Raw genomic sequence first — 18,078 nt, 5'->3', positions numbered from 1 at the left:
TGTTTTCTGCAGGACTCGTCCCAGAAACAGCCGGGATTTCAGGTTTCAGGGTCAAGCAGTTGGTCAGAAGACTCTGAACCAAAAGAGATAAAAAAAATAACAAACAGCAAAAGGCAAATTTAACTGTGATTATTTTGAAAATCATTGTTTTTTCCAGTAATACAAAAATGAAATATTGTAAAAATGAAAAATTGGTTTTAGCACCAAACTGTTCACTTACCTCAGAGATGATCAATTTAAAGTGAATATTGAGCAACTGATTTGTTTTGATGGTTAAAAAATACATTTCATGAAAAGATCCCCACAGAGCAGTTCAAACATTACAAAGTTAAGCTTCTCCTACAAAAATGACAAAACAAGCCATGATTTACATTTTTTATGTGATCCGTTCCAAGTTTTGACCTAAATGTACAGAATAGAAATGGGACTAGTTAGCTGAGAGTACAATGTTACTTTACAAATGATATTTGTTTTTTCTTGTTTTGGTTCAAGTCAACTTATGTCCACATAGACCATTAGCATAGAAACACATCTGCGCATACTGTCAAAAAAGATATTAAGATATATACACAATGTGCAAACCGTCAATACCACACCGCAAAGTTGATATTGCTTTTTCTCTGTCATTTTAAACTGACAATTCCAGAAACAAAAACAACAAAACCCTTGTTCTTACTGTTCAACAGGACAAATACATGAAGAGTTAAACCCTGAAAATAAAAACCACAAGTAGCAGTTATCCTGGCAGCACACTGCACAAACAAGTCAAGATCCATCCATACATTTATGGTACAAAAATTAAATAAAAATCAAGTTTAGAAGTCAAGAACTATATTTCCGGAGGTCAGACCCTCCCGTTTTGCATAAGGCATAGCATCTGATGGTCAAAGCCTGAACACAGCAGTTACCAACAGCGGCTTTACTTCTGAGGTCAATGAATGAGTTAATTTAACATTAAAGTAACAAGTTAAGATCAGAAAGGAACCAATCACACTACACACACTAAAAGAGTGAGATGAGAGGAAGAACTACAAAACCTGAAGAAGAGGGACAAACAGTAAATACATACATCCTCCAAAACACACACACCAACAAATAGTGCCTGTTTTTTTTTTTTAGCGCTCAGCCTCTGACAATGGATTTGACTGGGGAGGAGGAGGGGGGTTGTTAAGTTGTGACTGGCTGGGGCCGAGTGGAGGCTTTTCTCAGCAGCAGCAGGAGGAAAGAGTCACTTGGAGGTTTGTACCACTTTGTGTCGTCATCACTTGGTTTTCTCGTCTGAGTGCCTCTGCTGCTGCAGGCGTTTGGCGTAGCTCTGAGCCATGGAGTTGACAATGGACGTGACAAAGTAGCAGACCATGACCAGTACTACCTTTTCAAACACCCATGACAGCCAGTTCTCATCCTGGAAGGCCAAAATGAGAATACATATGATTAACTGTCATCATAGAAATATACAGAAAGAACACAGTTCACACAGACAAAGCCGGTAGGACGAGGAAAATGAGGAATACTCAGCACTATGCATACATGACGGCAGCAAACTATTAAAAATAAATGGAATTTAAAGATAAAGACAAACTTTCAAAATATACAGAACAAATCTCTTGGAGTATTGCGTCTGACGTACACTTAAACCTACCACTAATTTCCCCCTTGAGAGCAATAACTTCACATCTAATGAGTTTAGCTTGTTGCAAATATTTTATTATCCTCAATGTTTGTCAATATGAAACAGCACTACAAATGAGTTCTGTTTAATTTAAAAATACATTTGCAGCTAAATAGTGTGTCCAAATCAATGACAATTATTTCTCAATGTCCAAATATACCGCTAAACCATTATGTTGGGACGACGTTTTTTTTTTGATCCAATCAAATGGTTTTAATTTATATAGTGCCAAATCATAGTCACAAATATTTCAAAACTCTTTACAAAAAGAGCAGGTCTGTACTGATTATTCAGAGACCCAACATGGATCAACCAAGAGCACTTGAATCTTTAATAAAATATTTCAGTCTATCATTTTAACTTAACAGTGAGACATTTATTTATTCATACTATCAAACATATTAGATCAATGAAGCTCACATTTCGGAGATAGAATGGTTAATAGTTAAACAATGTATTGTTCCTACCGTTGGTGCACTTCCTCCAGCATCGTGCAGCTTGTTCCTTTGTGCTTCCAGGTACTGACTGAAGGGCTTCTGGAGTGCTGGCCCCACTTTGGGCACAGACCTGACATTGCAGCCCCAAGAAAATTCCAACAGAATTGGGAAAGAAAAAGACAAAGAGAAAGAAGATCAATTCACTTACTCTTTGAGAAAGCCTCCTTACCATGGAGCCCATCATTGAAGCTTCAGCCTCTCCAAACGTGTTCCCTAAAAGACCCTGAAAAAGCAGCTCATGAAGGCTTCTCTTTGCCTGAACACGACCACAGGTTCTCACTGATCCAGCATCCTTGCAACAGCTATGGAAGGCCCCATCCTACATGTGGGCCTCCTCTATGAGCTTCCATCTCCTCCCTTGAGCAGGCAGCAGGGTAGAATGAAGCACAAACTCCTCAGCTCTCTTTTTATACTGCTTGGCTCTATATAGGAGCCTGTGTCAGCCCTTCAATCAGGAAGTGAGTCGACATGATGTCATCAACTTTACCACCATTGCTGCCTTCTGGGCGGGAAGATATCAAATCAAGGCGGGCTCATGTCCTTATAAGGCAATGTAGATTAGCTCACCAGGGGGCCTATCATAATGGATACCATTCTGTCAATTGGTGTAATGTTGAGGTATTGGTTTGTAGTTTTACTATATGGTCAGACGTGCTTCAATTCAACAGGATCTTGACATGATGCGAAACTTATCATTACAATGAAAAGAAAATATACAAGTCGGCAAATGCTCTGACACAGCGGTCCCAGTACATAAATTAAATTCTGCCGCTGGTCAAGGCATAGTCATGGTAGACTAGACTTTACAAGGCTTAGATATGGAATGTACAATAACGGATTCCAAATAAACCCAACTAGTTTTGTCTCCCTCATTTTAGTTATCTTTCCCCCTTTTACGCACACATGAATACACGAAGCGGTGCCAAAAAAACATCCTGTATCAGATCTGTTTGAACAAATCATAGCGAGTCATCCGGGGCCTTCTGAGTTTCATGGGAAAGAACCTTGAATTTTATTTTAATCCAAGAGAAACAAGACACCCAGTATGACCAGATGGAGATCCAAATATGGAATAGAAAGTTCCTACCTGAACAAGTATGTGTAAATAAACATTTAACAGCCAATACATTAATACCATCCAACCAGCTCTTGAATGGACATGTAGGTAGGATCCACCTTGTTAAAATTAGCATCACATCTGAAAAAACTTCTAACATATTATTTTAATCATTGGTTAATATTACCATCTAAAATGTGTAGTTTAATTTGATATAAACAGTTGGTATATTACCCCAATAATTAAGCTCAACCTGCCATTAGTTAAACAGTTCAACAAAAAGTGTTTGTTTCTTTGCCTGCCTCACTGGGGAAACCTTTACAGCTGAGCTTGGTGAGTCATTTCAACATGTTCAGATTGGACCTCACATGCCTGCCTGCCAACACTGCAGGGAGGGACTGAGTGGGGGGCTTTGTATGGAAAACGAGAATTGTGAGCATGTACACCCTCTACAGTGTAAATATTCAGGATTCCCAATCAGTGGTCAAAATACATTTAAAATGGTCAACAAATTCACTGGCAACCACAAAAACCAGGGGAAAGACAATGATGCTATAAAACAAGGTGTCTCTATCCCCATCATCCCCCCCCCCCCCCACTTCAGCACACAAACACAAAAGAATGACTGGACACTTACCCAATGAGTAACACCATCTGCTCCACTATGTGCTTGCTGAAAGTGATGATCACAAATAGTTTCTATAGGAAAACAAGAAAGAAATAATCAAGCTAGAATGAATTATTTTCTGTGTGCAGTGGAAAAAAATACACAGAACAAAACAGTGTTATTGTTTTAAAGGATTGCAGGTTGAATATTTAAAAAAGTAATAAACTAGCAACATAAAAAAAGTGTCTCCAAGAAACCAGGGTCTATAGTAAGGAGTGATAAGCAGGCATATTTTGATTCTGAATTTTGGTGGAAAAGCTGCAAGAAATTTAGACTCCATTTGTCACTGTCTTCAGACACTCTAATTACAAAACTCAAAGCTGGCAGTGAGCTAAATTTTGGGTAGTGAGGGGCTTTGTGTGGTTTGCAATGCAGCAAAGTAGGGGAGCAAAACCACAATATTCGTCTCCGGTCCTGAAACTGATCAGCTTTAAACAGCATGACACATGGCCCCCTGGACAAAGTCAGACAGGATGTGACACGGGCTGTCCATGAGGTTTAAGGTTCAAGGAAGGAGAAAAATAAATAAAAAACACAAAGAGCGCCCCCCTGCAGCCTCTTTCCTTCTTTCATGTCTACATTCCCATGTCCACTTTACATCCTCCATAACAGAAAGATCTCAGAGTGAGATCACTGGCTGGTACCACCAAGAGATGGAGGTTTAGTTTGTTAAGACACTCAGCGACTCACCCATAGACACAGACAGCCTCTCTTAGTATAGGCCTTTATTAGTCACTAAAGTGGTAGACTAAACAATACAGTCCGTAATTTAAACATGTTTTTGATCGAGTGAATTTAAAAAAAATTCAGTCTTGTTTAAAACTTCTTAAAAGCTTCCCGCCTTTTATCTGGAGCCAGCGTTTCTGGGTTGGATGCATTCCAGAGCTAAAACCAGAACAAGGAATCCCCAAAGAACACCGTCAGAAAGGGTTAACAAGAAGTGCGCAATTAGAAGTTTGCTCTCCCACACACTCTGAGGTTGTGGGGATTTTTTTATAGTGAATCTGTCACCAGCTGAACATGAAGATGACTTACAAATTATGCTGAATATTGTAGCAGAATGGTGCTTGAAATGGAGACTAGTGGCAAATGAAGACAAAACACAGGTAGTACATTTCAGGTAAAAATCATGAGTAAGAAGTCCAGTTATTTTTAATTTAGGCACAACAGTGCTATCATATGCTGATCAATATAAATATCTTGGCTTGACATTGGATGAACACATGACTTTTAAAGAAGCTGTGAGTGTTTAACTCAGTCAGCTGGTCGAGTTCTGGGATATGTACTGAACAAAGTTAAACACTGTGGTAATCTGGAATTTCAGACTTATACACAACTCTATCATTCATGTGTGTGTCCAGTGTCTGATTATGCCTCCGGTGTCTGGGGGTACCCGGAACATCTAATTTGCAATTCTGTACATCAGAGAGCTCTGAGGTCCTTCTTGGGAGTCCATAAATTAACGCCAGTCCTCGCTGTGAATGGAGATATGGGATAGGAGCCTCCAAACATCAGACACAAATGTGAAATGCTTCGGCTTTGGAATAGACTTGTAAAGATGTCGGATCAGAGACTCACTAAAAAGATTATTATTTGGGATACCCTGCCATTGTCACCCATGGGCAAAGGAGATAAAATCTGTATTCCATAATAATATGTCCTTTATTTTTCTAAATAACTTGACTTGTGATATTAGGGAGATAAAAATATTATGTTTCTAATTACAAAGAGAAATGGTCTGTGGATATATGGTGCAAACCAAGAACATACTGTCTCATAAAGGATTGCTATAGCCTATGCTAAATTTCATTTAACCAAAAGACAAAGATCCCTCTGTGCTCAACTACGTTCAGGAACATTGCATTTAGCTTTAGAGACCGACAGGTTTAATTCCATTCCAGAGGAAGACCGAGTTTGTTGTGTGAGTTAGGAGGAAGAGATTCACTTTTTGTTTTACTGCCCGATGTATGCTGACATCAGGGATGTTCTTTTTAAAAGAATGTCTTCAATTTATGTTGATTTCTTTTGGCTAGACGAATATGAAAAACTTGAGTTGTGTTTTAAAAAAGGAACCTTTGTTATAGCAGACTTTGTTTGTAAAGCCTGGGAAAAAAGACAGGACATGTTATTTAAGACTGAACTGTGACAGGAGCTGGCAACTTTGTAATGTTATGATTTGTAAATGTGAACCACTGCAACTGAATTCTTTGTTGTCTTATAAGCCCGTGAGGATTGGGCACTTTGTGTACCACATACCATCTTTGAAAATGGAAAAGAATGGGTTATTTAAACTGAATCTTTACTTTGCTAGTTTAAAACTACAAACCTGTATGTGCATCTTTATGATGGCTTTCCCAATTAGAGTTGCCCCAAAGAACGTCCAGAAGGGAACCAGGAAATGGCCACAAGTTATTCCAGCCAGGTCAAAGAGAGGATTAGGGATCTGAGACACACAAACCAGGAAGTATAACAATTTCACCGTTTTGCAAGTTACAGATTTCTATAGTTCTATGTCCTACAATGTTTACTCTACAACCATGGTGACAAATGTTAACATTAGGAAAGACATCTTGAATGCAACATCAATCCTCTAACAAACATTTCTAAGAAAAGTGAGGACATTTTAAACACTGTGCAATAAATAAATAAAAACTTACAGAGGCACAAGCCAAGATCCCAAAAAATCCCACTCTCTGCACCATATGCTGGACTCCTAGTTTGGCTCTTGTGACGAAATCCTGCAAACATTTAAAACATTTTTCAAATATTACATTTGACATTCATGAGCCATTTTCTTTAAAACCTCATATGCAACAAGGCAACACGTTTTTTTTAAACCATGAGTGTCTTTAAACACACTTATATTCTCTGCTTGATATAACTACGCTGTACTTCTCACACATGTGTGGTTCACAACCAAACACAAATGTCTGCAATGTTATTATAAGAAATGAAAGCTCTAGTGAGAGTACTGTGGTAGAATACCTGCTATTTCGGAGCACTGTATCATTTTCATTTTGTTTGATGAATTTGGTGGCATTAAACTAACAACTTTGATAGTGCTGAGCTTTTCATCCAATCTCCATCTTTGTGGGGGTGAAATGTCTGTGGTTACATGATGGAGGTCACATTTGAGGCTTAAGGAAGATCAAGAGGTAGTTTTAAGAGCTGGCATCTCATCCATGACACATTTTGAAAGTGTTTTTCTTTTCTTTTTTTTCCCCCAGTTTGGTATTCATCCAAACTATCAAATTCACATTTGTGTTCATCTTTAACTTTAAGTTATGTAGATTCTTTTTTTATGCAACTTTTGGTTCTTGTGTAGTTATTTAGGATCTTGTTTTCTCAGTGTTGGTGTCACAAAACGCAATGAAGTTAACAAGTTCATGTTCATCTATGTCACTAAATGGTAACACTCACTGGAATAATATAATCGTTTAATTAATTCAATCCTTCCAGAATTTGCATGTTAAGCGTTTTTTCTGTTAGTCCTTTTTGTTTCGCCTCTTTCGTAAGTCTTTTATCCAGACTAGACAAAACTTTTTATAGAATATGTTATCTGCATATGTGTTCCTTAAGTCAGTATCTCTGACTCGTCAGTATAATTGTTGCTTAGAAGACCTCTGACAAATGCCCATGTGGACACATCCTGAATACTTGATCCCCGTGATAAAAGACATGTGATGTGTGGCCCTTTAAGCCTATTCAGCCAGTGAGAACCAGTGACGTGAGAATAGGTGATGGAGACAATGTACTAAGTTTCTCTGATTTCTGTTCAGCTGACTCAGCATCTGATCTCAGTTTGCTCCAGTCATGTGAAATGAGTTCCTGAAAGAACTGTCTGTCATTCAAATTAGAGGCCGGTGAGAAGAGAGAAGGAGGAAGGGAAGAAGGGAGGCAGAGAGAGCAAAGGGATGATTAAAGGGGGAGCTGTGCTCAGGGTGACTCACCCAGAAACAGACAGATTTACTGGAAGTGTAAGGAAGGAGTGGCTTCACTGAAGTCACATGTTACTTTTTAACCAATCACTGGACAGTGACTCCATTGTCAGATGAGCCTTATGGTTAAATCCCATATAATCAAATTATATTTTTGGGGGTGTGCAAAGTTTGTACACTTTTACTTCAACAACCACATTTACTTCAATACTAAGTATAGCTGCTGTGTTTTTTTTAAATGGGAGATAAGAGGGGTGAATCTGGGTTAAATGTGAAAAGCAAAGCACATCAGATGCTGACAATACTTTTTACAACTATCGAGTGTGTTAATCTTTGTGACCTGCTAAAAAGGAGGTCATATTTTAAACTACATGTTTCCATCAGATGTCATTGATTAAGAGTATTAGTGTGTGAAACTCTGACCTGAGCGCCTTCAGCCTGCTCCAGCATCTCCTCAAACTCCTCATAGTCTTCATCATCTGGGTCGGCTCCTGACTGACGAGCCGCTCTGGCCATGAAATATGGAGGCAGCTCTCCAATAGCAGTGCCTGCCCCCTAAACCAAGAAATGTATTCGTCCGATGTCAGCATTTTCTTATTTTATTTATCACTGACACATAGGCATAAGCTACAGGATAAGCATGATAGCATTTTTTACGCAGACAAAAGCACTGTGAAAATAAAGAAGTCCTTATGAGACAATTATTTCATTTCATTATTGTTCCCCTGTCACAATTGCATCATCTGCTGGCACTGCCAAACATTCTTGCCATTTTTCTGTGAGGATCACTTTGTTTATTTGAACGACTTGTACTCACCCACATGCAGGCCTCCAAGCGGACCTTTGACATGATTGAGAAGAGGGAGATGTTTCCTTCCAGCCCTCCACCATGGGGACAAACAATCTGGTCTGGGTATGGAGGCTCTGGAAAGTCTGTGGAGCCGCATTCGTATGCTGCCAGGGTAACTGATGCTATGTGAGGACCCTAAGGCAGAGATGGGACGGATGGAAATGATGAACTGCTTTAATTTACTAAGAGCCAACTGGGAGGCAAACTGGAACATAGCATGTAATATTCTTATGTGTTTAAAGATAACCAGAACTATTTGTCATCATTTACTTATTTTCAAGCTTATTTTGTCCACCAAGCTTAAACCTATACAGTATCTCTTGCAACTACATCCTTAAGAAACAGTCTATGTGCCCACAGACATACACTATCAGTAGCTGAGTCACCCAGTATCTTTTACTGGTATGAGAAGATGTCTGGTTAGGCTGAGCCACCTGGCCACATAACAGCTGGCCCACCTGTGACTACAACAGCTACTCTATTATGTCTCCTTAAAGTGATCTAGGACACACTGACAGTCGATTGACAGCACAGTATTAGTCTGTGTTGACTGCAACCGCTACACCCATATAATATCTCTCAAGCTCACTCTGAGTAAGAAGACACAGGCCGCTTTGTTTACATAACAAAGTCTGTCTCAAACCAAACAGAACTTCGTCTAATAGCACGTCAACATGACACAACAAGTCAGTGTCAACAAAAAGAAACTGGGCAGTGAGTCAAACCAAATTGTGATAGACTAATTGAGACTGGCGTTAAGATGGTGCTGCAGTGGACTTCCTTGTTCTTATAAACACAAGAAGCACTTCTTCAATCAGTGACCAATAAGAAGGAACCTAAATGAAAAAATAAAAAACTCATCCTGATGTAGGAAACAAGTGTTCTAACGGACCTCTAAAGCTACTAGGGCTGAGTATCTCCCACGATATGATACAGAGAGCACAATATGATACATATCGTGATATACATTGATTTTGGATAATGACCATGTCCTACACAGAATTCACTACAACAGCTGTTCTTTATTGTTGAGAATAACAGCAGAGGCATATTACGAATTCTACAACTTAAAATACTTTAATTCAGGTCCTCAAAAGATCCTAAAAATAAAAATATAATATTTGAATCCCAGAGCTATGGTGTTATTATGAACTGCACCATTGGTCACTTGTCTTTCAAAACTGTCACAGCTTTGCAGCCATATCGATTCGGTAACATCTGCATCCATACATGTATTTACAAGGAGCACAAGCTAAATTGACATATTGATTTTTTGAGCACAGCCCTAAAATCTACAAAGCAAAAGTGTTTAAAAGCACAAACTGCTGACTTTTTTTTGTTTCTAGAGCATCACCAGCAGTAGTAGTTACTCTATTTATTTTATATTAAAGGTTACTGATAAGGTGAAGCTACATAGGTTCATTCTTTGAGCATCATGAGTAAGATCAGCACATTTTGACCCATCGATGGAGCAAGATGGATGTTTTTGGTGTTGTTTCACCATATGCATCACCAGCAACCCCACAATTATTATTATTACTTTTTTTGTCTGTTTATTTATTTATTTATTTATTAGGAGATAGGACAATGGACAGAGTCGGAAATTTTAGGAGAGAGAGGGAAATGACACGAAGGAAAGGAGCGCTTGGAGGATTACAGTACATACTGTCGGGCACGCACACTAACCACTACACCACCGGTGCCCCACAATTATTTCCAAGGATCTTATCTTAGGAATTTACATTTTAATCAAACACTTGATTTGAACTACGAAAATGTAGAATCGTTGTTTGGGCATAATACAAAATTCAAGACAAAGGGGTCAGTGTTCTCCCAGATTTTGTAATCGTATCCGAAGAGAAGGTTGGAGAAAAGTGAGTGGAGGATGTTCCAACTATAACTTCCATCACTAGAGGGGGAAAACTGCACATATTTACAAGTGTTAAAAGCTTAAAATCAACAAATCTAGAGGTAAAAGCAAAGAATCAAGGGGCATGACTTTTCTTTGACATTTGTATGTCTAGAAGCCAGTACTTTAATGCTCCACAATAACCTCCTACACATCCAGATGAATCATAAGATCATACTGGTGTGTGAATCCCCTTTCCCATGAGCATGATGATCTCATGCTCTCTAAGGGGCGATGTATTAATGTTTCAGGCTTGAGGTAAAGTCACAGTTTAACTCTGCTGGTGGGACATGTGGTTTCTCCTTCAAATATAACACATGGAGTTGCCTGGTTTTGGCTGACATCATGTCAGTAGTGTTGGGAGTGGTTGCACTGTTAACATGAACATCATAGGTGTTACTGCAGTGCACACTGAAACAGGAAATGGTCTCTGTATGAGCAGATGACAGAAACAGAAAATAAAAACAGTCACAGGAGTGTAGGGATGCTTTACATAGATAATAGAAATGGGTGACAGTCTGACAAAGGGGACCTGGTGACCAGTTACTCTGACGCTCCTTGTATCAACAGAGATAAGCTGTTTCCTTAACAGAGACTTCCTGGAATACCAGCAACCTGAAGGTTCTTCTGAACAACAACAACAACACACCCTTATGACATAGGATAAGGGGCTTAAAGAGAGAATAAGTGTATCTGAAATGCACACTAGAAGAAAGTAGAGGCACTCAAGAGGATGTTGGAATGTAAACCAGGTGGGTTTAAAATGACTGGACCACTAGGTTGGTGAACTGTAAAATGAATAAATATTAAAAGCACCATGTTGTGGCTTATCATAGGATCTACTTTACAAACCAAATAAATAAAAAAAGGGAGAAAAGAGGAATTTGTAATAAAAAGTAATGTTACAAATTGTCTCCATTGCCACAATAACATTTTGAAATGTTGAAAATTAACAAAATACAGCAGCCATGTTTTACCATAAAGGGGAGAACACAGTACCTTCTCATAGAAAGAGACCCCCATAGAAACAAAGAAGAGGGAGAGGGAGACTAACACCTTTAAGTTGTATCATGCACATTCAGACCCAAGTAGACAGACACTCATACAATACTCAGTAAGAGCCCCCTCAACTACTCAACTAGCAATGAATTGTTGGGCACAGTACATAAAAGGGTCTAAAGACTATCACACAATAGAAGAAAATAACTAAAGGAACACATGGCAATCTGTAAAGCATTAATGAAATGAGTGCAGATCTTGTGAAAAACAGGAAGGTCAGGGTTACATCTTTTCCCATTATTTCATTGAAATGGAAAAGGCTGAGTCAGCTGTAGCCTCATCTGCACATGTTCTACTGAACAGAAGCCACATCATCAGCCAAAAGTGGACCTTGTTGCAGAATTTCTTCCTCTCTTTCATTTTGCTAAATTCTCCTTTTTTTAAACCACGACCAAGACAAATGACACATATCGGTTACTCATTTCTACAGTCGTTTTGTGACTGCCTGTTTGGTCTGCCTTGGACAGATGTGTGATAAAATGGAAAAAGTTTAAAGAGGCATGAGACAATGAATGTGATGATTGACAATTACGCCATCCTCTGGCAGCTTTACAGTCAGACACAGGGGTTAGGATAAGTTCTAGTAAAAAAATGTACCTGCATATTTCAGATACATGTAGACCACCCTGACCTATAGTGGGTAAAGGCGACACGTTTCTCTTTACAGCCATTGTCTGTGAAGGTTCTCACTCATCCAGGTCACAATAAGTGACTGTTCAATCCAGCTCCGTTTATAATGAACTGAAGAATCCTTTTAGAGGAAAGGCAAAACTTCAACAACTTTTACCAAATCAGGCTTCCATTTAGAGGAAGTTTTGATTCATAGCCATCACTAATTCCACTGTTAAGTTATTGATTGATTTTATAGAATTTTTAGACAACAAACACCGCTGTGCAACGGTTTTTATTGATTTATCAAAGGCTTTTGATACTGTGGATCATGCATTACTAAAGCAAAGACTTAGTAGCGTAGGACTATTACAAAGTGGTCTGCTAGTTTGAAAGCTACCTTTCTGGAAGATCTCAGTGCGTGCAGGCAGAAGGCATCACTTCTAGCTCCCTAGTATCCAAAGGCGTGCCCCAGGGATCAGTCCTGGGACCACTACTCTTCATTTTATATATCAATAGTCTTTTTTTTTTTCCAAAGATTTATTTTGGGCTTTTCGTGCCTTTAATGCAGAGAGAGGACAGTGGATAGAGTCGGAAACCAGGGAGAGAGAGTGGGGAATGACATGCGGAAAGGGGCCACGGGTGGAAGCGAACCCGGGCCTACCGCTCGAGACGAGAGTCTCAATACATATATATCAATAGTCTTGATCAAAATGTTATTAATGCAAATTTCCACTTTTATGCTGATGACACTGTGATATACTGCTCTGCACCTACACCAAATCAGGCCCTTTGTCAGCTACAACTTGCTTTTAATACTGTACAACGTACCTTGTGTGACTTAAAACTTGTGCTGAGAAGCTGATAAAACGAAACTCATGATGTTCTCGAACTCCAAATCAAAGCCACTGAACCTTCCTGCTATCACCACCTTTCAGGGCTTTGAAATTGAGTCTGTATCTCAATACAGACATCTGGGATTTGTGATTGATGATTCTCTCTCTTTCAAGCCTCACATTCAACAATTGGTAAAAAAAAAAACTCAAGTTAAAATTAGGATTTTATTTTAGAAGTAAGTCTTGCTTAGGCCAAAAAAACACTTGTTGCTGCCACTTTTATGTCAGTGCTAGACTATGGCGATGCTATTTACATGAACGCATCCTCACAAAGCCTACATGCGCTGGATACTGTCTTCCATGGGGCACTGAGGTTTATTACCAATCTAAAAGCCCTTACTCACCACTGCTCCTTGTATGCTCGGGTTGCTTGGACTTCCTTGTCTGCACGTAGACTAAATCACTGGCATATTTTTTTTATAAAGGATATTCTCGGTCTGCTTCCATCCTACCTACAGAGCTACATACTTCAAAAAAGTAATGGAAGTTACCATCTTCGCTCGCAGGATTTACACCTTCTAACCATCCCTAAAGCCCGTACCGAATTAGGAAAAAGGGCGTTCAAGTATGCTGCTCCCTCTTCTAGGAATCGGGTGCAAGATACTTTAAATCTTCGGGAGCTGGTTTCCTTGAATGTTTTTAAAGGTCGTCTTAATGATCTGGAGGCAGAAATATCTGACTGTAGATGTTTTAGCTAACTCGTATTGCCCTTTTTGATCGCTTTGTTGCTGATGACTTATGACAGTTTCTGATGAATGGTTCTTTATGTGATTTGTGTATTCATGTTCATTGTTGTTAAGTGTTTTATGTCTGAAACCCTGTAATTGTGCTGCTGCCTGTCTTGGCCAGGACACTCTTGTAAAAGAGATTTTTAATCTCAATGAGACTTTTTCCTGGTTAAATAAAGGCTAAATAAAATAAAATAAAAAATAAATAAAATTATAGAGAAAATGTCCTTAGTGTGTTACATGGACACATGCATACTGACACATCCTTTATGGTTTGTCTGAGGCACAGCTATTTCTATTTTGGATGAGCTTGTTAACTGCAGAAGTAAAAACTGTTTTTTTTCTAAGGCTATACTAGCCTTTATCGAAGAACTTACTTGATCTCTTTGTCTGAAACATAAAATACTAAAACAGCTTTTTATTCACCCGTAGAATGTAAATAGCTTATTTTAATGGACACTGGGGAATTTATTGCTGTGGAAAGTGAAGACAAATGCATGACAGTTTTACAGAACTCGCTGTGATGTTAATTCTGCTGATATAAATCCACAGTTTTTGATTATCTGCATGGATTTTTATCTCTTCTTGTTAATAGCGGGGAGGGAGATCCCTGCTGGTTGAGCTACATGGAGAGGCAGCACACAACAGAAACACTGTGTGTACCTTCAAGACAATTAAGAGACAATCAGACTTAGAAGGAGCATTCAGCAATACCTCTTTTCTTTCCTATGTTGGTTTGGGTTTTTCAGTCTAACTTTTAAATGTCAGTCAGTGTGGATGAGATCGATAAAGGAGAGATGGCCGTATACCTTAGAGTAGTAACTCTCTCTGTCCCATCGACACAACCCTGCATTCTTCTATCAGCTGCTGAGCGAAGTAACATGATGTGAATGCAAGAGCAAACGTGCTAGTTTGACAAGCAGGGGCATTTCCACCATTTTTGGAGTGGAGGGGGCACCTGGGACATTGACTTATGAAAGGGTGGCATGAAGTCTGCATGCACACACATATGAAAAGCATGCATTTACCCTTTATATAATGTATCTCCAACAATAATTTCTACTTTAACCTCTAGCATTATAGCAAGAGATGTTAGGCCAACCGAGCCTATTTTATCAGTCAAGGCTTCACATCGTGGCATTTATGATCTTGAGTTGCTGTAGATATTGTCTAGCCTGTATGAGTCTCACCCCTGAAAAGTACCCAACATTACAAAAAAAACTAAAACTAATCACTATGAAATTGAAAACAAAATTAAATAAAAATAAAAACCAATGAAAAATCCTAATCTGTTATAACCTCACACTACACAGTGTATACTTAAAGTGTGACTTGACAGATAATTCATGCTAATTCTCCTGCTAGCAAAACTTAAATTACCCCCTTATTATTCAATAAACTTGACTAATGATTTATTTGCATCAATAGTTTAAGTTTAGTTCAAATGTATCATGAACCCCTATATTAGTGGCTTTGAATTTTAAAAAGCTGTTTGCAATGATGCTCGTTTCAAAATGTCATATTTCTTCATATTTCTTCTGCCCTCAGGGTGATGTAGCTTCTCCTTGTTGAAAATAAAATGTTGCCTCTGCATTGTAATGGTCTTTTTCCCCACTGGAAGTTATCATTTGTTTTCTGTTTTGACGTGTCTTTGTGTTCTGGACTATCCCAGTTTAAGACTTCTTGAAATCTAAACCTTTGCCAAACAAACAAACAAAAGTAGTTTCTTACCAGATAGAGGAGGAAGGTGTGCAGGCCAGTCCCAAGGCCTACTGAGGACAGAATCCCAAGGCCTACCCAGTAAGCACACCACAGGAACTTCTTCTCCAGATACTCAACATACTTCAGTGAAGAAAATGAACCAATGAAGAGAACAAAACACAGAAAATTCTCAGTGAAATACTATTAAAAAAAAGAGTCAAATTATAAAACAAAAAACTTAGCACAATGTATTCAAGAGTTATCTTGGTTGTAGTCATGAAATTATTATTAAAAGGAATAGCTTGTTGGCTCTACAATTGTTTGCATTTCTTTTTTCATCCTAACGTACACAGTAAATCACCTACAGTAGGTTTAATAAGTACCGGTAAATGATTGTATGTTTACTAAACTCATTATTATCCATTAAAGACAGATGATGCTTGACTCAAAACAAAACTTTCTACTGACTGACTGACTGCATGATCAAGAGTTGCTTGACAACAGTGCAGATCTCATTAAGCTTTCCTCTAGAAAAGATTAAAGATGGCCGAAAGAGTGACTTATCATTAACCTTTAAACAGGTCAGCAATTGAGCAATAATGTTGATTATTAACATCACTAAAAAAGCAAATCATTCAAGCCTACTTGTTGGTGTGTTCCCTCAGTGGAGTAGGCAATGGAGAACAGAGAGCATAACACCAAAACTAAGAACACCGCACCACGTCGTTGCCAAAGCCTGACAGGAAGGCAAAGGGAAAACAAAAGTGGTAAAAACACAAGCTCCAAACATAAAAACTGAAAAGAAAAAAAGGTTTATGTTTTCATATGTCTGTTCATTTATTTTTTGTCATGTCATTATATTTCATTCGTTAGGTGATGACATAGGCTCATGCAAACATATACAACTGCAGATTTCTTCAAGGACAGTTCAGGCCAAAGTGCATGTCTGGTTTGCCAACTGGTGATAACTACTGTGTCACAAGAAAATAAATAGGCCAATCTTCCCTCGCATGCATACCAACAAACATCCTGGCAGAGTAACGCACAAACAAAAAGCACATTAAAGTAAATACTGCATAACTTCTTACTTAAGTGTCCACTCCTTTAGCTTGACGAGGGTTTCTAGGAGGAAATAATGTAGTGTGGTGACAGGCCTCCTCCATACCACCAGCGACAGGCGATCCTCCTTTTCTTTCTGTCGCCTCTCTCTTACTGAGGAGTCTGGACAATCAACAGAATTGCAATCACCTTGACATACTAGAATACTTGTATCTGCAGGTATTATTTCATCCTGTTGAATTGGTAAAGCTAAACACATTAGGACAAATTAAGGAAATTGGTTGTTCTTGTGTCCTACAACAGGTTGTTTCCCCCTTAAGAATGGAAAGTAAGCCAAGTGAACCAGCCTGAGTGTTTTTTTTTATGACTTGTTCAAACTTCATGGTGGTAGTTATCGCTTTTCCATCAGAGATAACAACCTAACACTACATTAACTTCACTCATGGGTTTCATCATCACTGGTAAAAAAAAAAAAAAAAAAAAAAAAGTTTAAATTGATAACTACGAACCTGTGGACTTGCCATTGTGTCTGTCTTTAGCTCCTCCACGTTTCTGAGGCTGTTCACAGCTTGCTCCATTGGCTGCCATGTCAATCACGGGTTAGCAGGTCAGGCAGTCTAAGAGAAAGCAGGTGACGAGTTGGTGAGTGTTGCTTCCTACTGTCCCAAAGAAATATGACAGACACTGTGGGGCTCAGGCAGTAAATAAATCCTTATCAGACGCTCCAAGTCAACATGATAGCAGACTGTCAATTCATCAACAAGCCGGCTGACATTCAGATCACATGGTTACTCCAAAGACAAAACAACTTACACAACTACAAGCCCAATTCGATATTATTACCAACTGGCTTCCCACCTTAAAAGTGTATATGTCATAGAAATACACGTCGTTTTGAAGTTAGGTCGTTCTGTAACAGGATATGCCCAATACGTTCACATCATCATCCACATGCTAACCGGTTAGCCGACATGCTAACAGCAGTCTCTACATCGGCCTGAGGTGTTTTCAAGACAATAACGTGTGGCCTTGTGATTCGTGTTGTCTAAAAACTTCCCGTGTCTCTGCGCTGTTACAATAAAGAAACAAATACGCTGAGCAGAATTAAAATAAAGCGATGTTTGATGACATTACATGATTTTCGTACCTCTTTCCTGTCTTCTTCACCCGGAAACAAACGTCGGACGTGTCAAAGTTAAATACGCATTTCTCTTCAGGTGTTCAAAGGTTTTATTTTAATACGTTCATTATTGAATTGGTATGAAAAAAAAACTTCTTATTGTTCAAGTAGAAACAAGATAAAGCAGAAATGATCACTTATTTAGACGTCAGATTCAATTTATACTGCTTAACTTTTAGACGAACAACCTTCATTGTGAAATTCAAATAATGACGTATTTCCGTACATTGCTTGGTGGGCCAATCAGAGGTTGCCA

General features: G+C 38.7%; 1 protein-coding gene across 3 annotated transcripts; it reads right to left on the bottom strand.

The window, feature by feature from the left end:
- Positions 1-361: 361 nt before the first annotated feature.
- vmp1 (vacuole membrane protein 1) lies at positions 362-17,814 on the bottom strand. Of its 3 annotated transcripts, none has more exons than XM_020642889.3 (12): positions 17,790-17,814; positions 17,152-17,259; positions 16,672-16,804; positions 16,229-16,319; positions 15,614-15,724; positions 8,649-8,816; positions 8,255-8,386; positions 6,551-6,631; positions 6,220-6,336; positions 3,864-3,925; positions 2,140-2,239; positions 362-1,405 (listed from the first exon to the last, which is right to left on the bottom strand). In XM_020642889.3, the coding sequence occupies exons 2-12, from the start codon at positions 17,228-17,230 to the stop codon at positions 1,262-1,264; spliced, it is 1,218 nt and encodes a 405-aa protein (XP_020498545.1). In that variant the 5' UTR covers positions 17,231-17,259; positions 17,790-17,814; the 3' UTR covers positions 362-1,261. The 3 variants fall into 3 exon arrangements, with proteins under 3 accessions (XP_020498545.1, XP_020498544.1, XP_029134961.1); XM_020642888.3 differs by lacking the exon at positions 17,790-17,814 and adding an exon at positions 17,501-17,735; XM_029279128.2 differs by lacking the exon at positions 17,790-17,814 and having other exon boundaries at positions 17,152-17,327.
- Positions 17,815-18,078: the final 264 nt, after the last annotated feature.

Source organism: Labrus bergylta, chromosome 11 (genome assembly GCF_963930695.1).
Source record: "Labrus bergylta chromosome 11, fLabBer1.1, whole genome shotgun sequence".
Classification (NCBI taxonomy): Eukaryota; Metazoa; Chordata; class Actinopteri; order Labriformes; family Labridae; genus Labrus; species Labrus bergylta.
The sequence above is the reverse complement of the archived record's forward strand: the minus strand, read 5'-3'. Positions and strand labels throughout refer to the sequence as shown.